This window comes from Ipomoea triloba, chromosome 7 (assembly GCF_003576645.1).
Source record: "Ipomoea triloba cultivar NCNSP0323 chromosome 7, ASM357664v1".
In the NCBI taxonomy this organism is placed as follows: Eukaryota; Viridiplantae; Streptophyta; class Magnoliopsida; order Solanales; family Convolvulaceae; genus Ipomoea; species Ipomoea triloba.
The window spans coordinates 1,508,727-1,528,558 of record NC_044922.1 but is presented as its reverse complement, the minus strand read 5'-3'; the positions used below and the strand labels follow the sequence as shown (position 1 = coordinate 1,528,558).

General features: G+C 38.2%; 3 protein-coding genes, 2 non-coding genes and 1 pseudogene across 12 annotated transcripts in view; 4 read left to right on the top strand and 2 right to left on the bottom strand.

Moving 5' to 3' along the window:
• The window catches only part of LOC116025060 (ETHYLENE INSENSITIVE 3-like 3 protein), a 44,957-nt gene extending 39,984 nt beyond the window's left edge, over positions 1 to 4,973 (top strand). The window contains exons 1-4 of one of the 7 annotated variants that reach the window (XR_004099586.1): positions 1,349 to 1,495; positions 1,968 to 4,046; positions 4,132 to 4,212; positions 4,568 to 4,973. Coding sequence is in view for 4 of the 7 variants with exons in the window: in XM_031266131.1 (XP_031121991.1) it covers positions 1,464 to 1,495; positions 1,968 to 4,014 (2,079 nt within the window). In the remaining 3 variants the exon portion in view is untranslated. Of the gene's footprint in view, positions 1 to 1,220; positions 1,326 to 1,348; positions 1,496 to 1,967; positions 4,514 to 4,562 lie in introns of those variants that run through there. The other 6 variants (XR_004099585.1, XM_031266130.1, XR_004099584.1 and 3 more) reach the window with 6 other exon arrangements.
• A 1,000-nt stretch (positions 4,974 to 5,973) lies between these two features.
• On the top strand, positions 5,974 to 8,418 carry LOC116025417 (endoglucanase 2-like). Its single transcript, XM_031266639.1, has 6 exons — positions 5,974 to 6,214; positions 6,312 to 6,595; positions 6,848 to 7,282; positions 7,529 to 7,685; positions 7,837 to 8,003; positions 8,086 to 8,418. Exons 1-6 carry the CDS (start codon positions 5,974 to 5,976, stop codon positions 8,416 to 8,418), a joined length of 1,617 nt encoding a protein of 538 aa, XP_031122499.1.
• Positions 8,419 to 8,444: 26 nt separating this feature from the next.
• Positions 8,445 to 12,629, bottom strand: LOC116024521 (annotated as a pseudogene).
• On the top strand, positions 12,583 to 12,664 carry TRNAS-CGA. The gene has a single exon. It is a non-coding gene; the product is annotated as a tRNA-Ser (tRNA).
• Positions 12,665 to 12,806: 142 nt separating this feature from the next.
• TRNAS-CGA lies at positions 12,807 to 12,888 on the top strand. The gene has a single exon. It is a non-coding gene; the product is annotated as a tRNA-Ser (tRNA).
• A 791-nt stretch (positions 12,889 to 13,679) lies between these two features.
• On the bottom strand, positions 13,680 to 19,506 carry LOC116025825 (centromere/kinetochore protein zw10 homolog). 2 transcript variants are annotated; one of them, XM_031267180.1, is made up of 14 exons: positions 18,879 to 19,506; positions 17,977 to 18,105; positions 17,667 to 17,843; positions 17,422 to 17,583; positions 16,707 to 16,937; positions 16,474 to 16,623; positions 16,189 to 16,281; positions 15,879 to 15,974; positions 14,999 to 15,127; positions 14,839 to 14,916; positions 14,581 to 14,739; positions 14,344 to 14,494; positions 14,173 to 14,255; positions 13,680 to 13,989 (listed from the first exon to the last, which is right to left on the bottom strand). In XM_031267180.1, exons 1-14 carry the CDS (start codon positions 19,437 to 19,439, stop codon positions 13,903 to 13,905), a joined length of 2,286 nt encoding a protein of 761 aa, XP_031123040.1. In that variant the 5' UTR covers positions 19,440 to 19,506; the 3' UTR covers positions 13,680 to 13,902. The 2 variants fall into 2 exon arrangements, with proteins under 2 accessions (XP_031123040.1, XP_031123041.1); XM_031267181.1 differs by having other exon boundaries at positions 16,474 to 16,620.
• Positions 19,507 to 19,832: the final 326 nt, after the last annotated feature.

Below are 19,832 nucleotides of genomic sequence, written 5' to 3'. Positions count from 1 at the left end.
GGGCAGCATGATATAACAGTGATCATGACATTAAATTTAAGAATGAGAATGTGGATAGGGTGAAATAATTTAGCTACTATAATAAATTCTTACTATATTTTTTCAAACAAAAAAAAATCTTACTATATTATTTGATATGTATTTAGATAAACCTTTTTGGAATATATAAATTTTATCTTCTAATAATAATTTAAATATTATAAAAATTTATATTTAATTTATAAATAATTTAAATCAAGTTTCATTAATGCCAAGTCCTTGTGCTTAGATGACATATAGTGACCTCCCCCATATGGGAGGTCATGAGTTCGAAAGTATAGATGGACATATACTACAATTGTCACTGCTAATTGTCATGCAAGGTGCACTAATGTACACGTATTTGAGGGTTTGTCAGTTGAGGTACATCCAGATATTTACGTCCTCCAGTCATGTAGGGTTTGTCAGTTGAGGTATATCCAGATATAAAATGAAATATGTCATCCTAGTAGTTAAGAAGTTGCACTTAATACTTGCTTTCTGCGGGTTCCTTGTGCACATAAATATAGACTCAAAGCTAGATTAGTATGATTTATTTTCTTATGGGCTTGGAGGTGGATTGTGATATAGGATATAGTCCAAACAAAAACAAAAGTAAATAAAAAAAAAAAGTAAAAAATGTCAAATAGACCCTTAAACTTCACTAAAAAAATCAATTAAATCTCTTAAACTATCAATAATTGTAATTAAACTCATAAACATATTATTTTGAAACATTGAAACTCATAAACTATCAATAACCTGTAATTAGAGGTTATTAGGGTTTTAGCGATATAAGACTTTAAATTTGGATTAATTTTATAAAATAAAACGAAATAATGGAATATTTAATGACAACATTCAAGTATGGAAAGCATTATCCAAGTACATCTGTACCATCCGAATATGGTAGAAGTTCTCATTTTTATTTATTTATTAACGAGGTAAACCCCACTCCTCACTATGTGAGTATGTGGGTAAAGCCCTCGCCCTGTGACCCTAGCCGGCAAAGAGCCACAAGGAGGTAAATCAGCCTAGGTTACCCATAGCTGACCGGCACAAACTCAAGGGCTTGAGGTTCGAACGCACGACCTCTCGGCTGCAGGTGTAACTCTCTTACCACTTGAGCTGCCCTTACGGGCGTAGAAGTTCTCATTTTGTGATGATGAGATGACGGCACAGCCGCATAGGATGTCATACAGACCGGGGAGGAGTCATTCTTGAATCTCCGCCGCTTGTTCTTGTCCCGTAGCGATTAAAATTCCATTTCACCATTGGTGGGATTTCGGCCAACATCTATCTAAGCCGTAAGCGCATTTTGACCTTTCTCTCTCCCACTATCTTCTTCTCTTTTCAAATTTTTTTTTTTCTCACCAAAAAAAAAAAAAAAGTAAATTAAATGAATCTACTCTCAGGGGTCTAATTTCGTGGAGCTCTGAAACTCGATGGCTGTTATGGAGGAGATTGGAGTCGATAGGTTTGATTTCTGATTCTCTCCTTTGCAAGTGTTTCTGGAAATTTTCTACCTTTTTACTCTTACTTTTCTGAATAGAATTCTGTGCTTTTTATGCCCTAAAATCTTGATTGGTACTTTTTGGTTTCCAAATTCCAAGAATTGCAATTCAAAGGTTTTCTAGTCTGTAAAGTAATCATGGGTTCCTCTTAAGAATTTCTCTCAGCTAGTATATGGGTGGAAATCAAAACGGACACTTTCCCATGATTTTTCTTGATTTATTGGGTATAATAAAGTTCGGAGCTTTGATTAGAATCTGGAAATGAACCATGGGCTCTCTATTTAGTGTTCTAAAACATGAATGCTTTATGAATGATAGGAATCCTGGTGAAATATTTTGTTTATTTATTTTTATTTTGTGAATATGAATTCTTTGTGTATTGAGTCTACTGAATTGAATTGCACTGGTAATTGGTGACTATGCATTTGACAACAGTTCGGATATTGAAGTTGATGACATAAGGTGCGATAACATAGCGGAGAAGGATGTGAGTGATGAAGAGATTGAGGCAGAAGAGCTGGAGAGGAGGATGTGGAAGGACCGAATCAAGCTCAAGAGAATCAAGGAAAGGCAGAAGGTTGCAGCTCAGCAAGCTTCGGATAAGCTGAAAGGGAAGCAGCCCACGGATCAAGCTACACGGAAGAAGATGTCGAGAGCTCAAGATGGAATTCTCAAGTACATGTTGAAGCTCATGGAAGTGTGCAAGGTTCGGGGGTTTGTGTACGGGATCATCCCGGAGAAGGGAAAACCGGTTAGTGGATCATCTGATAACATCAGGGCGTGGTGGAAGGAGAAGGTGAAGTTTGACAAGAATGGTCCCGCTGCTATAGCTAAGTACGAAGCGGAATGTCGTGCCAGGGTGGAGGGAGTCGGTAATCTGATGGGGAACTCACAGAGCGTTCTGCAGGATTTACAAGATGCCACATTGGGGTCGCTTTTATCTTCTTTGATGCAACATTGTGACCCGCCTCAGAGGAAGTACCCGCTGGAAAAAGGCGTACCGCCACCGTGGTGGCCAACGGGGAACGAAGAATGGTGGGACAAAATGGATTTGCCTACGGGTCTCACTCCACCCTACAAGAAACCGCATGACTTGAAGAAAATGTGGAAAGTCGGTGTTCTAACTGCTGTTATAAAGCACATGTCACCTGACATTGCAAAGATCAGGAAGTTAGTCCGACAATCGAAGTGCTTGCAGGATAAGATGACTGCTAAGGAGAGCTCGATTTGGTTGGGCGTACTAGAAAGAGAGGAAGCCCTAATCCGGCAGCCAAGCGGTGACAATGGATCATCTGGTATAAGTGAGGCACCTACTAGAGGCCGTAGTGAAAAGAAGAGACCTTCAGTCAGTAGTGACAGTGATTATGATGTTGATGGCATTGATGATGGCCCGAGCTCTGTTTCATCGAGGGATGAGAGTGGAAACCAGGTATTGGATGTTCATCCTTCAAACATTGTTCCCAAGTCTCGTCAAATTGAAAGGCAAGGGAATAAACGATCCAAGAGGCAAAAGAGGGTAAAACCAACCCCTGCTGTTCAAGAGACCCCACCATCTCTTAATCTTAATGATAAGGAGCACGGTGATGAGCCAGGTGATCCTTTGCCTGACATTAACAATTCGAATACGACATTAGCTGTACACTTGATGAATGAAAACCAAAAAGATGGGTCCCAACCAGTGACTCCTTTGGAAAAACGTGCTGAGGGCCAATCCCATTTACCATCGGGTGACTCTGATCATTCCATCATTCCATCTGCTAATGAAGTGTCTACACAGACTGCATTTGCTGGCAAAAGGTCTAGCGTTCATCCAATGCCTCAAAATTCTGAGGCTGTCCAGTATGAATCAAGGTCACAACTTGGTGCTTCAGATTGTGCCATTCCCCATCAAATTCAAGATAGTCAAATATTTAACGGTCAGCAGTTTTCAGGAACGGATGATAGACCAGGAAGTTCAATGTTTCACTATGGACCTCTAATTCCAGAAATGCATTATGAACCTCACAAGTCTGGGTCTCAAAATTCCGCGCTGCATCCTGAACCACAAAGTTCCGGTTACCATCATGGATCTCAATATCCTGACTTGCACCAATCCTCTCTCTATCAATACTACAATCCATCTACTGATTTTGGGTCCTCTCGTGATGAAGATAGGTCTCGTTTAGAATTTAATGATCTTCAGATGAGGCCGGATAATTTTGGAGTCAATTCAACAGTGGTTCAAAGTACAGGAAACGATGTCAATGATCACCATTATGGAAAAGACCCGTTTCAGAATGACCACGATAGACCTGTTGATGTGCCGCCAATGATGACAATCACAGATAACTTTGAACCTCCAGTTACTAGTGTGTCGCCAGATTATACAAGACTGAACAGCCCAATAAGTTTCGGAATTGATGTGCCAAATGCATTTGAGACCGACGTTGATAGTTTCCTTGATGAGGACTTGATGACAATAATGACATTCTTTGCCTCTTAAGTAGTCATTTTTATTTATAGAATGTCCCGAGTGTGAGTGCAGCATTCATTTACTCCTTTACCTCTTCTTCTCTCTTAGAGTTAATCTGAAGTATCTTATACAAATGCCCGAATGCAGGAGATAGAGAATGCTGAATCTATTCCTAGTGCCTAGTGGGAATGAGCCATTTTCTCATAGATTGAGGACCTTGACTGTAAGGTACTAAAATATCGTTTATTGCCAACAGTCGTATGTAAAGTAAGGGAACTCATTGTTCTTTTTCTCTTTCTGTTGACTTTACCCGCCTTCCTTTTACATTGTGAAGGAAAGTGCTCCGATGTAAAATGACTTAGATTCCGAGATTTGCTAGGGTGCATATACTTTTTACTTGCTGGAATTGGGATAAAAACTCCCTAGTGATCATGATTACACATGCATAATTGTTTCATTGTCTGTATTCTAGTATCCATTTTGAACTTGCTGAGGTTGAGTGCACATTATTGCCGCAACAATCTTGAAATTCTTTCTTAAGTGAAGTTCTCTTTATCTTTATGCCACTGTGTTTGCAGAGCAGTACCTTTCTTGAATCTGCAAGCAGGGAATATATAGTGTTACCTGAAGAACATTTTGAAGGGCCTGCTGTTGTACATGCTGAAGATCTCGATTCAAACCATGAATCGAGCTCTTTCATGTGTTGTATACGCGGGAATTTCTGGCTTGCATGTGTGAAAAATGAAGGATTGAAGAAAGGGGATATGGCAGAGAATTCTCTGGTACTAAAACAGCATTCTTGAATCTTGATGATGATGATGACGATGATGATCTCTAACATAGCAGTCATGTAGTTCATATTATTACAAAGATGTTTGCTTTTCACTGTTCCAACGTTAGAAGCAGACAATCACTGGAAAATTGTCTCACTAGAAGTCCTAAATGTCGACAGTTTCCATGAACTTGATAGTGAGAGTTTTTGGACACCACAAATTTCCTGCTTTGCTTTCCTAGAATGGATAACTATTGCCAAATTTTTTATACTATGTTCTAAGGCTTGCAGAGTACTAAAAATAAAAAAGGGTATCACAACTCACAAGCAAACAAAATTATTAGATTCGTTGGTTTATTTGCATAAATATATCCATATAACTCTTACTCTACCTAGTCAGTTGGTTTATGTGCATAAATATTTAAACATAAGCCGAAGTCACGTTCAACCATCTTCTTTATATGTGCTATGCACCGATGTTTGCTGCTTCATCTGGGATAAAAAAGAATTTAAAAAATGCATGTTTGCTGCTTCATCTGGGATAAAAAAAGAATTTTAAAAAAAATGCGGAGTATAATGTATATACTAGTCATTAGAAGAAAAACGGAAGATTTTCTCTAATTTGTTTCAAGCTTATTATAAGATTTCTTACAGAAATATAAAATATACGAAAAAGAATAATGTTATATGACATTATTTAGGAGACACTAAAGTTTTTGTTTTTATATATAGCTAACTGATCTAGTGGATATACTAAACATGGTTATACAACATCAGCAAGATGTAATGACAAGAGAATCGAAACCGGGGATTATGGGGAAGTGCTAAATTTGTCGGTATCTAGGAATTGAAGTTAAACAACATTGGACGTAGTTGATCAGATCTAGATGATAGAACAAACGACAAAGCCGAACCTTGATTGTATCTCCAAAACAACAGCATCTTAGATTCTATCATGCACTGGAAATGGATGGCATCATCACCATTATTCAGCTGCCCCTGCACTCCCATTAAAAAAAGGCCAACACTTTCATCTACACAAATGGCAAGTCCATAAAAAAAGTGAAATGTCACGAACAACTCCAGCTAAGTTAGTCAAACTGTTGACTTGGTAACCACACAGTTCTAAGTTTGACTCTGGATGGAAACGTATGCTATAGACAAACTTTTGTTTGCTAGGGTCATAAGACTGAGTTTATTCAGGTAGTGGCAGAGTAATGGTGAAAATGGATGACAAGAAATCACCAGAGGAGAAGAAAGAAGAGCAGTGCTGCAGGTTTCATGAAAAATGGGCATGGCGGCTGCTAGTGCTACTGATTACTGTTCTAGTCATCGCCGCATCTTCTTTCACTCTCCGGCGATATTTTCACCGGAGAAACTCCAAGCCTTCCGTCGCCATTGTTGCCGAATATGCAAGCGCCCTCGGCGTCGCTATGCAGTTCTTTGACGTTCAAAAATGTTTGTGTGTATATATATATACTGATATATATGATACATCTTAAAGATTGCTAGGTGTGAGTTTTACAGGGAATTTTAATTTAATTTGTTGTTGCAGCTGGTGAGTTGGTGGATAATGAGATTGGATGGAGAGGAAATTCGGGTTTGGATGATGGAAGGGAAGAAAACTTGGATCTGTCAAAGGGGATGTATGATGCTGGGGATAGCATCAAGTTTGGGTTTCCAATGGCGTTCACGGCCACCATTTTATCTTGGGCGGTTTTGGAGTATAGAGAGCATATGAAGATGGCGAAGGAGCTAAATCATGCTATAGATTCCTTAAAGTGGATCACTGATTTTCTCATCAATGCACATCCCTCTCCCAATGTGCTCTTTGTTCAGGTATTATCCCATATCCCTTCCCCCGCCGTTTGGTAACCAGAAAAAGGCAACTCAACCAAAATTTTAGATCTTCTTGGTTTGAATCGGTCAACTATGAACAATATATATTAATGTGAAAGTCATTTTGCATATAATTAACTATCAGCTCAGCTAACAGCTAATTTATCAAACATTTTCCTACAGCCAATACTATCAACTAATCAAACTCACTAACACAATCAGCTACCAACTATTCTTGTTTGAACATGAAAGGTTGGAAACGCGGTCATGGATCACAAATGCTGGGAAAGGCCGGAAGCCACGCCACAGAATCGGCCTCTGACGCAGATCAACATGTCGTACCCGGGCACCGAAGTGGCAGCCGAAACAGCAGCAGCCATGGCAGCAGCTTCATTAGTATTCAGGGAAACATACGCTGAATACTCCTCCTTGCTCCTCAAACATGCCAAAGAGCTATTCGTGTTCGCCGACACGTATAGAGGCTCTTACAGTGTAAGCATTCCTCAGGTGCAGGAGTTTTACAACTCAACAGGCTATGGAGATGAACTCTTGTGGGCAGCTGCCTGGCTCTACCATGCCACTGCTGACCAGTCTTTCCTCACATATTTGACCATTTATGGCACCGATTTTGCCAATTGGGGAAGCCCATCATGGTTTTCTTGGGATAATAAGTTGCCCGGAACTCAGGTATTCAAAATTTCTACAATGCTGATCCACACTAGTGTCTATCCGGTACAATACTGAATTCAATTGCTGATCGACACTGGTGTTTATCCAGTACAATACCGGAATCCAGTAAAATACTAGATTCAAATGTTTATCGACACTGGTGTTTATTCAGTACAATACAATATTCAATTGACACCGATACTGATCAAGAATGATATGTTACCAAGATTCCTAGTACTAATAATTATGCATGTTCTTTATCAGGTTCTTCTGTCAAGAGTGAATCTTTTGGGTTCAAAACCTCAAGATCTTCCCCTTGATATAAACCTCTCCCTGCAGAAGTACAGACAAACAGCTGAGGCTGTTATCTGCAACCTTCTGCCCGAATCCCCAACCGCTACTCCGGACAGAACTGACGAGGGTAATACACATAAGTCAAACAAAAAATTAGTTATGAACAGATACTACATTGTAACAAAGTCAGTAATACTATAAAAAAAAATAGATATAAACATTTTACAATGCAGGGCTCTATTAACCTTAAAATATGAAAATTATTTGGATGGTTTCAGGGGGGCTGATATGGTTTATACAGTGGAATCCAATACAGTACGCCGTGGCCTCGGCGTTTCTAGCGGTTGTTTACAGCGACTACATGGTCGGCTCCGGGACGCCGGAGATATATTGCAGCGGCGAGTTATTCCAGCCGATGGATATCCGAAACTTTGCAATTTCACAAGTATGCATTATATTCATCGCTAAATCATTAAATTCTCGTACGAACTAAACATTCGAACTTACTCTTAAGGTTGATGTTTAAGGTTGATTATGTGCTGGGGAAAAATCCGATGAAGATGAGCTACCTGGTCGGATATGGGGACAAGTACCCGCGGTATGTGCACCACAGGGGGGCCTCTATTCCGGCCAATGCAAACCCCGGCTGCTCCGACGGCTTTAAATGGCTGAACTCCACCGCGCCGAACCCGAACGTGGCGGTCGGAGCACTCGTCGGCGGGCCGTTCCGGAATGACACGTTCCTGGACTCACGGAATGATACCATGCAAAGTGAACCCACGACGTACAATAGTGCTCTTGTGGTTGGCCTTCTTTCTGGGTTGCTCGGATCTTCCACCGTTGTTGAGTCATTCCGATGAAACGTGGATATCTCCGACAACAAATCTCCAAACTCAAGTGTATATATATATAAATAGAGTTAATTCCGCCAGAGGTCCTTTATATAGAACAGTTGGTACAGTTGGTAAATAGACTGCTAATGAGTAATCTGAATAAGAATCAAATCCTGTGTGTATAAATAAAAGAAAAACTTTATCATCCTTTTCACTTGCACAATCATCTTCCATCTTAAGCATCACTTTCTTCTTCATAATCATCATTCTTGATTTCTTCTCCAATTGCATCATGATCACTCCCATCATCTTTATACAACAAACCAAATCGCCAATGTGAAGAAATTTCAGGATCAAGACTTGCCTCAAATGTGGAATAATCATTTGGGCTAAAACCTTTGGTCGTCTTAGATTCAGCCCACAAACCACAGAACGGAATGTATGTAAAGCACATGCGGGCACGTTCTCTGGCACCAACATTCTCAACCGATTTAGCAATCACACATTTAGTTTGCAAGGATTGTTTTTCATCTTCTTTGTGTACCAGTTTGGCTATGATGGCACAATGCTCAAACAGATCACCTTCATTTGATTCCCATATGTGAGGTTTTGAAGGAAGAATGCAATAAATAGCGAATCCCAGAAAGTTACCAGTATACCAGGTGGGATTCAGATTGATGGAGATATTGTTTGAATTTTTCTTCTCATAATTGAACCACTTGGATGAGATATCATAACCACACTCCATAGTTGAAAGGTATAGAACAGTGAATGTATCCTTTATGGGCAATAGTGGCCAAGAAAAGGGAATAAGCTTATCCAGGAGCCGTGGGGTCCGCACACGTTTGAAGTAGGAAAAGAAACCAAAACCAGTGAATGAAACTGAATATAGCTCAGTGTACTTGGTTGGTAGATCTGCTAGGTTGATTTTGTAAGCCAAATGAGTATCCAAAGAGAGTTCCTTTATAGTTGCCGGAAGTTCTGGTAGTTCTTCAAGCTTGTTGCAATATTTAGTGTCAAGGTACTGAAGGCGAGGGAGCAGGCCAATGCTCTCAGGTAAACGGGTGACCCCGTAGATTTAAGTATTCCAATGAGGTCAAGCATCCAAGATCTCGAGGGAACCCTTCATCAAGCATATCAAGGAAGCTGAGATCTAGCCTTTTCAATGAACATAAACCAGATACGCTAGGCAAAACAAAGTTCTGAGATGTAGTAAACAAATGCGGTCTATCTGAGTGTCCAATGTATAAGTATTCGAGTTCACTCAAAAGTGAGATTGAGGATGGGAGCTTCTGAATAGCATTATCCTTCGTGTGAAGCTTCTCCAACTGGTGCAAATCACCCAAGTTCTCGGGTAGGGACTCCAGTTTCGGGCATCTTTCAAGCTCGAGAACTTTGAGATTTTTCAGCCTACACAAGCCAGTTGGAAGGCATTCAAGATTTTCACATCTAGCAATGCGTATCTTGGTGAGGCAACTAAGATGTTCAATTGATGAGGGTAGCTTTCTAATCCCAACAGATTGGAGCTCGAGGACCTGGAGACGTGGCATATTGCTGTGGATTTCAGGAAATGTTTCCAAATTCTGACAAGAATCAAGATCCATAAATTCAAGTGATTCCATTTGGGCGAGATTAGGAAGCTTCTCAAGGTTACTACATCTGCCCAAATCAATCAAAATAAGCTTCTTAAGATGTCCAAGAGATGGATGGACCTCCTTTAAACCAACACAGTCTGAAAGGTTTAGTCTCTCCAAATTTGGCAGCCATTCAAAATTAGGGGTTTCTAACAAAAACCGGGAAGAGCTGAGATCCAAATACGTCAACTTGTATAAACTCTGTCAGAGAAGAACAAATGTCTCATGGATGATGAAACAACACTAACAACTAAAAAAGTTCATGGAAGAACAAAATATACCTTGGTTATCCTCCAATGTTGGATACAACTATGAGGCAAAAGAAGCACAACAAGCTTCAATGGTTGAAAGGTTTCAGGTAAAGAATGTAAATGATAATACAAGAAATCAACCCACCGCAAAGAGCTAGGCAAACAATTACCAATGATGGTCGTGCCAAAACTTTCAACTAATTTTGATCTGCTCATCCTTTTAAAAGAATCAAAATCATAGTTTTCAACTATGAGTATCTTCAACTGTTTCATCCTCTTGAAAGCTTCGATACCGGACCTAATATTTTCATTGTAGCTATGTTGGTATTTGGCTGGGATTAATAAACCTTCAAGAGCATTCTCTTCCTGAAAAAAGAAAGAACACAATTCATAAGAATCATTTTAACTAATTTTGCTACATCCTACTATGGAAATCTGTCTTACCATGATGTTTCCACTTAAAACAGTATCAACATCCTCAGGCTGCCAAATCCTGCTCCTAGGATTTTCCTGACTTGCAATATGCCTACCCATATCTTGTATTAAATCATGCATCTCGATTTTTCCATCCAGGACAAATATAAGAGATCTTTCAATGAGCACACGGATACCAATGACCGGTTGCAAATCACAACTTTTAAGCACATCTATTGCATAATCTTCCCTCTTTTTTCTGAGAAAGCACGCAATATCTAGAAAGATTTTTTTGTCTCTGGAATCTAGTCCATCAAAACTTATCTTAAGCTTTGCAAAAATATCATCATTTTGGATCTCCTTGAGTTTCTCCAAGGTGCTTCTCCAAGCAGCAGCCTCTAGTCCATACAGGAAAGAGCCCAAAACTTTAAGAGCTAATGGAAGACCAGTAGCATAACTCACCACTGATCGAGAGAGTTCTTCGAAGCCTTTCTGGGGAACTTCATTGTTAAAAGCATGCCAACTAAATAGCTGAATGCCTTCCTGGTCTAATAGTCTATGCACTTCATACTTTTCATCAACTTCATGGGAATGCAATAATCCCAAATCTCTTGTAGTTACAATGACTCTACTACCCCTACCAAACCACACACGATCTCCAGCTAACTTCTTTAATTGTTCCAGGTTGTTAACATCATCAAGAACAATCAAAACTTTTTCCCACCCAAGCCTCTCCTGAATCATCTCCATTCCATCATCAGTTATATCCACTGATCTTTCCTTTAGGATTTTCTTTATAAGGGTTGCCTGCAATGCTTCGATTCCAAGTTGACTTTGCTTTTCTCTAATATCCGCCAGAAAACAAGCTCCATCAAATTGCCTCGAATATTTTGCAAAAACTGCCCGTGCAAGGGTTGTCTTACCAATACCTCCCATACCCCAAATGCCAATGAATCGAACATCATAGGATCCTAGACTCATCAAGGTACCTATTTCGTGAACTCTAGATTCCAAACCCACAAGATTCTCTTGAAGGTCAGGCGAGGCTTGATGCAATTGAGTAAATATGTTGTCAATAACTCCTTGGATACAGTTTGTTCCATCCCTGATGAGATTGAACATGAATAAGTTTAACAATTTTGAACTCTGATTTAACACAGTAACTTTTCATCTTTAATTCAACTGAGATTGTTGCTTTCAATTAATGATTTCTGATCATGATGTGGCCCAAAATTATCACTATGAAACAGGATAAAGTATTGCATATCTAGCTACTATTGGATTTAAGGAAGTGAAAAGCTAAAGAAGCCAACGAAGTAGAAATCAAACCCGTGGTACATATTCTGCAAATCACGCCCTACAATATTGCTCGCTTCTGTCAAAGCTTTCCTCCACCTCTCCACCTTAGCCTTATAATCCCTGAAATTTGCTTCGTGATTCGCAAATGGCTCCGCAAAACTACCTGATTGTTTGCGGACTTGCGAGGGCTCCACGTCGTAGAAAATTGGCACCACAGTTTGGCCGAGCTTCTCTTTGCATTCCATGATTGTTGCCGCTTCGTCCAGACACCATGTTGATGAGGCGTAGTTTCTGGAGAAGACGATGATCGCGAACCTTGATTCGTGAATAGCTTGTAGTAGAGCTGGAGAGATACACTTTCCTCTCTCCAATCGCTCGTCATATATGAAGGCATAGATTCGTTTCTGTTGCAGCTGATAGTGAAGGTGGCCTACGAAAGTTGTTGGAGTATCTTCCCCTCTGAAGCTCAGGAAAACATCATAAGTCCATCTTCTGGTTGATTGTGACGCAGTAGCAGAAGAGGTAGAAGCCATATCAAGTGGGAGTTTGTTGCCTCTGTGATTGAAGAAAATGATCAGCTAACTCAATGTGAAGTCGATATGTCCGAGTGGTTAAGGAGACAGACTCGAAATCTGTTGGGCTATGCCTGCGCAGGTTCAAATCCTGCTGTCGACGTTTGCGAAATAAAATGTAAAGTTTTACAAGTTTTATTCCGAAAAATCGTTTGGGCTGAGACCCTCTGTCATCTTAGATGCATATCAAGTGGGAGTTTGTTGCCGCGGTAAGAGAAGAAGATGACCAAACAAATCAACAAAGCGTCGATATGTCCGAGTGGTTAAGGAGACAGACTCGAAATCTGTTGGGCTTTGCCTGCGCAGGTTCGAATCCTGCTGTCGACGCTCAAAAAGGTCCAATGTCGTCCCAATTTTTATATTCACCGAGGCATGATAGATGCCCTGGGGCGCTGGGCGACTGGTTCAGGGTGTTGTACCACGACAGTGAAGGGTAAATTTTAGTTGAGTGGTCATTACTGTTGAAACCAAAAAAAAATAAAAAATTAAAGAGAGTAGATAATAGCCTATTGAATTGGTCATTAATGTTTGAACATGGAAAATATTTTCTTAGTTTAATCATCTATGAATATGATGGACTTAATCACATTAAATATCAATAAAATACAATTTCAATTAATTTTATTCAAAGTTATCTGAATGAATCTCTCTTATGTTAAAATTGTTATAGAGATTAACTCAGTAATTTCTCTGTGACTTTGTTTAGCAAGTAATGGATACAACGGTGATCGAACTACAAATAAGTGAATAACTAAGAGTGTGTTTGATTCGTGGGTTTACACACTAAAAATGGGAATAAAAAATCTTTGGTTAAAAACTTTTTAAAACACAACTATGAGATTTAATTAATTTTCAATCAAAAATCCGATTCCCTAATTAAATAGGAGTATCATTACATCCTATTTGTAATCTAATTTTTAAATTTGGATTAGCACTTTAAAATTTTTGTTTTGATTTTTTTGTTCATATTGATGCTTTAGATGTCATTATATTAAGATCAATTGCCTTGATTTTTTACTTTCGTATTTTTAAAACATAAATTCATACACAAGTACACAACCAAATATCAATATTGATAATTATTCCAATTCTACCCTACTACCAAACATGCGCAATACTTTTACCAAAACTCATTAACATTACCAAGTATTTGATTTTCATTCCAATTCCCATGTGCGAACCAAACACACCCTACCTGTTGCTTTAGAGTAAAAATAATTGAGATAAAAAGGGGTTTAGTGCTGTATATATGATTTGCTGAACTTGTTGAGTATCTCAAATACAAAATTTAACCTAATTATACAACTGCATGAAGACTTGCACTTCCTGGAAAATTCGATATTAGCCAAACGCGGTACTCTCTATTCTGTGTAAGCATTCTTTTCTCAGGGTTGACTGCGTAAATATGGCTCTGATGAAGTCTTGTACCTGCAAAACAAAAAATAAATAAATAAATAAATAAATAAAACTGTAAAAACAATGCTTTTTAATCACCTTATACGGCATCTTCCGCTGCAGTGTGTTTCTTGCCATTAAAGAGTACGAGTATTCACAATACTGAATGAAACGAGTAAGGAATCGATAGGATTAGTGAATTTAATCTCGTAGTACCTCGGATGATGTAAAACCGCAAATGACAAGTTCACCGCTTTCCCAGGATTCGGTGATGGACTTCAATGGCATGTCCAAAAGATCTAGTGGAATTCAAGGTAATGATAGTTTTGTGAATACCTCACCCCAGACCGATGAATTTCAAATAAAAGATCATTGAAGGGAGTTTACCTGCAAGCTTCTTTAACTTCCGGAGGGATGGTATGAGATCGTCAATAGTTTGTATGGGGTAATCCCGCAACTTTTCTCTCTGAATGAGATCCAGAAGGAATTCCAGGAATGGTTGTAGATTTTCAAATAGCAAGTGAATCAAACTTTGAAGCTGTTCAAATGAACCAATAGTGCAGAAGTTATTAATGCTGTAAAAATTTATCAACTTCTTAGTCTAATAGAGCTTATTTTCAGCACCTGCAAAGTTTCTTCAGCGGCCATATCATCTAAAAGGAGTATGTCCTTTGCTATTCTAGAAAAAATTTCCTCGAGAAACATGCTCATACTTCTCTTGTATGTCGAAGGTAGCATTAAAGACTTCCAAACAATGTGTACTTTCTCAAGTATGAAGACAACCTGATCAAGAACCGGTTACTCTTCCATGTGGCAATAATACTAAGCTAAAAGATATTAGACTATTAGTGACATAATAATTCACTTATTCCTTAAGCTTACCTGGTCAATACTCAGCTTAGCAGATTCATAGTGCTTAACCAGGTGGGTATTTTGAAATCCATCAGCGCCATCAATGGCCTAGGGATAAAGGGATCATAGATTGAGAATACATAATCGGCAGCTGCAAAGACAAATACATGATTATATAAATAGAACTTACCTGTTTTAGGTTAACAATGACAAGTTGAATTTGTCTCTGCAATACTTCTTCTGCCATCATCTGAAATCTTGGGGCCAAATCCACAAACACCGCAAGCTCCTTGATGAAACTGGGAAAGTTTGAGCGATACTGAAACATCAAAGAAAGAATAATCAACAAATCACAAAGATAAATAGTCATGTAAAGCTAGCCAAATAGCCATTTAAATTTGTATAATCCAATTAGATCTTTTGGTACATCCCAAATGGGGGATGGGGGTGGTGGGATTCAAACCCATGCCTAAGGCTTAAAAATGGTGCAATTTAGCACCAAACTATACCCAAAATGCCCATATAATCCGATTAATGAAAAGTAAATTATTTTATAACTTTAACCATAGCTGAAAACTCACATTAAAGAGATTAGTTGGTCTGCAATATTTTTTTTTTAAAATTCTGGTTAACCACTTGGCATGTGAACCCATTTTGAGGAATTTTGAATAAACTTCATCTATCAACAAATTCACACGCACAGGTCAGGTTGGGTATGGATGTGAGATTATTATGTTCACAATGAAAAAAGATGTCTCTTTTCCTATTCCTTCTTTCAGGCAGGGGAGTGTACAGTTAACACATTATTGCCCAATAAGTGTACAACATTCAACCTCAAGCAGAAGCTTTAAAAATTAATTTCTCCATAATGAAATGGAGAAAGGGGCAGATTTAATACCCACAATGCTGTGAGAAAATACAGTTGAAATAAAGTCAGTTCTCAGGAAAAGGTGGGTTAAATATTTTGAAATTGGAACCCAATGTGACATGAGAATTTAGGGTAGTAAACAGCATCCATGTCATACAAACACAACACAAGAATTTAGGCAGGTAAAACCATCCTTGCATACCTCAAATGCAAGCCCAAGAATCTCTTGAGAGAGATAAAGACAGTCATTGTGGATAAGAACAGCTGCATGGTTGATGGAATCAAGCTGCTTCTCCAACTTCCATAGTCAGAAGAAATGAAAGGAAAAGAAACAGAAAAATTATCACCACCAACTCTATCCATTCAAAAAAAAAAAGGCACAAAAAGGGGGGTAATGAGCAAGTAGAGTTAATTTACTATATGAGAAGCCAAGTTTAATCGTCTATGAAGAAAGTTTGTTTATGTTCCAAGTTGTTAAGCAATTTCAACATGAAACTATCTTATCTACAAACCTTAACCGGTAAAATAGCTTCATAAAGCAGCAGAGAATCCCGAGCAGCTTGATAAAACTCCACTCCCACTCTGGGAGATGACAAGCAAACATCCTGCATACAACAGCATCAATTACGATTGTGCTCAAAAGATAAAAATCTAATGTTTCTTATCCAATAAAAATAAAAGAAATCTAATACGGAGTATTGTTTATCATACAATCATATTTATGTACTCTAGAGTCTCTATTATCCATTTATCCCTTCCATTGGAAGACAATTTCTTTCTAACTTGTGCGCACTAACCTTGAGGGTTTGATGCACTAACTTCATTAGTTGCAATGCTGCTTCGGATACCATACATTTCTCAGATGAAAAAAGCAAATCAACAACATGATCAGAGGTAGTGTTTCCATTTTCTTCATCCTTGACTTGAGTTCCCTTCACACTGTCCTGCTGAGGGATATGTCCAGCACGGTTAAAGCTGAAAACTTGACAATAAACTGATAAAGCACTCAACAATCATTTTTTTTACTCACTTCACGAAATCGGAAATCCGATTGTAGAAGCACATTTCTAGCCTTAGTCAAAATCTCAACTTTCTTCCTTGAAGCAAAATGAACTTCAACATTATCAGCAAATCTACTCAACCTTTCATCCTTGCTATCAGATGAGATGAATTTCAAATCCTTCAGAATTGTCTCAAACTCAGATGTATGTTTTACAAGTTTTTGAAAGTCCGCAAGTTTGGAAGCATCATCAGGGACAAGCTGGAAGAAGAAGCCACAATATCATGCTTCCAGCTTAATATACAAATGATTTAGTATTGAAGTAAAATATGAAAAATTATGCATGAACAATGCTCACTTAGTCACTTTGCACTTAAAAATTCACAAGTTATCACACACATCTATTTTTTTTGTCCACAAAGGCCTTGAAAACAAAACAACTATTCATAGCAATAATTCCATAGCTCAGTGAGTGATCTAATAGAACAGATAGGTCACAACAATGTGAAGTAATTGCCTTAGAAAATGAAGTGCAATGAGATCAATCTCATATGACATTTCAATAAAAATTTATCACTTTTTATGGTTACATTGTATTAGTTAAAAGTTTTTCCAGAATTCATCTCAAAGACAGAATTTGACTAACATGTCAACACCAAGAAAGTTACAGCACGCAAGAATATTGGCAGGGTGGAAAACATAATTTAGGTATCAAAGAGTATTGAGTCATGCCATTGATATAAACCTTTGACAAAAAATTTGAAATGATCAATTCAGACATCCTTGGCCATGTCAGTCTTCCGAAACAGTGCATCCAAGCATCATTTTGGAAGCACAGTGATTCATTGATGAATTTAACAATTTGAATCAGAGTTGAATACATGGCTTCACCACTTGAACAGTCAATCTGCATGAATGAGGAATACATATTTTATTACTTTGAAAAAGTAGTCCAGTTTTCACTAATTCATGTTGCTGTGAAAGATGTACCTTGTGATCAGTTGAAGAGACTATCCTCAAAACTGAATCAGCACAATGCCCTGATTCCTTAGTTTTTTCTTCCACATGGAAAGTAGTAGTAGACCAATCAACTACCACAGGAGTAACAATAGTTTTAATCATTGAATCTGCTATTTTTGCTAGTCCATAATCCATTATGCCGATGGCCTACAATAAAGCAACAGAGCAAAATTTAGCCACATAGGAGAAATCAAATAAAATGTTGAATTTAAAGACTTCACTTCTCAATAATTCAAATTTGATAGAAACAATGTTTCTTGTCAAATGAGAAAGCACTCACTTCCATAGCTTTTAAAATTGTTGGGAGCTCAATCTCATGGATGCTTGTGTGATGCTTGACACGAACCGTATGGCCTTCATGCTCAAACCGCACAGCATCTTCTATACATTTCAAAAGAAGCTCTTGTATCTACACATCCAAATGCAACTCCTCTAACCAAAGAATCACAAAACTCAAATAAAAATCATTAACATATTTCCTTCAACTTCATATTCATATTTAATTGAGCTCATTCTTCCATTCACCCAAAACAAGCCAATAGACTCAATAGAAGGCATGACCAAACAGCATACTATATCTATTTTTTTTATATCATTATTATATTTTGAAACTTGATGAGCTACTGACTTAATAACAGAATAGCCATCACATGCTCAAAAGGATATGACAAGACTGAAGAACTTCATTTTTGCATTGAACTTCTGTATCAACCAATCTATTAGACAAGACAGAAAAGACTTCTTTTTTTTCTTTTTTACTAAATGGTTGGCCTGTAAGTAAATTAGAATTATCATCTAGCATTAAAAAACAAGCAATTATCTTCTGGTGCAGTGGTGCATATCTAGTTCCATCAACTATCCTATTAGGAAACTAAACAGCTATCCAAACATCAAGAAAAATAAATACTCAGTAATTTATTTATTCTCTTAATAACCAATCAATATATTCTCACTTAATAACCAATCATAACTAATTATTCTCTTAATAACCAAACTTAACAAATTATTTTCTTAATAACCAAACTTAACTAATTATTATTCCAATATATTCTCTTAATAACCAAACAATCACAGTAAAAGCTATATACAAAAGCAATAAAAAAGCAGTAAATAATCATTCAGAAAGAAAGACTTTTCTTTCCCTTGCAAACTTCTGTAAAGAATAAGAAATCATAATTTTACCTCTTCAAAGCACTCAGTCCACTGGTTTTTTAATAGATCATACACTAGAGGCGGCGGCTTCTCCGTCGGCAAGTCATTCTCGCTCACTAGCAGCGCCGACTTCAAGTCCCTCAGAGCCGCCGCTGCGTTTTCCACATTCCCGGCCTTCAATTCCTCTTTCACAAGCTCCAATTTCCCACTCAATTCCAAAACTACCCCCAGAAACTCGAGAAGATCCCTCTTCTCCCTCGTCTCCCTTCGCTTGGCAACGATTTCGTCGATGACAGCTTTGGTAGTAACCTCGACGGGGCGGTCGGAGATGAGACGGAGCAAGTCGGAGACTCGGTCCGAGAGGTGCTCGGATCTGGAAACGACGTCGGAGCATTGGGAGAAGAGCGCGGAGAAATCAGTGTGGTGGGAGATTATGTAGTGCCGGACTTTAGACTTGATGTCTACAGAACGGAGCTGGAGACGGTCGATGAGAAGGCGGAGATCCGGTGCGGATAGCGGCGCCGACACGTCGTCGACGTCCGGCACGGAAAGAAGGTCCCGGACGTCGATGGAGTTGAAGAGGACGTCCATCCTTAGCAGCCGTGTAACGTACTGTCTCTCCGTCTGCCCCCTTTACCTTTAGACCTTGTTTAGCCTGTAAAAGCATTCTCTTCCTTGTATTTTTGTTTTTTTTTTTTTTTTTGGTGAGTGATTACAAAACTCACAAAAACTAAGAAATAAATTTGAAATTTAATATAAAAAAAAAATTATCAATAAAATTGATAAAACTTATCGGTAATATTGATTCTTTTGTTCGGTTGGAATCAAAATGATAAATAATAATGAGTATAAAATATATCACTGAATTAATTTATAATTAAACTCTATGTAAGGGTGAATGGACACTCCTACAATAATCTAAAATTTTTAAAAAATAATTAAAAATAATTATTTTCAATTAAGGATGCATTTGGAAACCTAAAA

Excerpts from the sequence above, each read along its gene's own strand:
- LOC116025417 (XM_031266639.1), top strand. The coding sequence starts at position 5,974 with ATGGTGAAAATGGATGACAAGAAATCACCAGAGGAGAAGAAAGAAGAG. Across the intron at positions 7,283-7,528 it reads ATAAGTTGCCCGGAACTCAG|GTTCTTCTGTCAAGAGTGAA; the intron begins GTATTCAAAATT and ends GTTCTTTATCAG. Across the intron at positions 7,686-7,836 it reads TCCGGACAGAACTGACGAGG|GGGGGCTGATATGGTTTATA; the intron begins GTAATACACATA and ends GGATGGTTTCAG.
- LOC116025825 (XM_031267180.1), bottom strand. The coding sequence starts at position 19,439 with ATGGACGTCCTCTTCAACTCCATCGACGTCCGGGACCTTCTTTCCGTG. Across the intron at positions 17,844-17,976 it reads CAATTTTAAAAGCTATGGAA|GCCATCGGCATAATGGATTA; the intron begins GTGAGTGCTTTC and ends GCTTTATTGTAG. Across the intron at positions 14,495-14,580 it reads CCGCTGAAGAAACTTTGCAG|CTTCAAAGTTTGATTCACTT; the intron begins GTGCTGAAAATA and ends TCATTTGAACAG.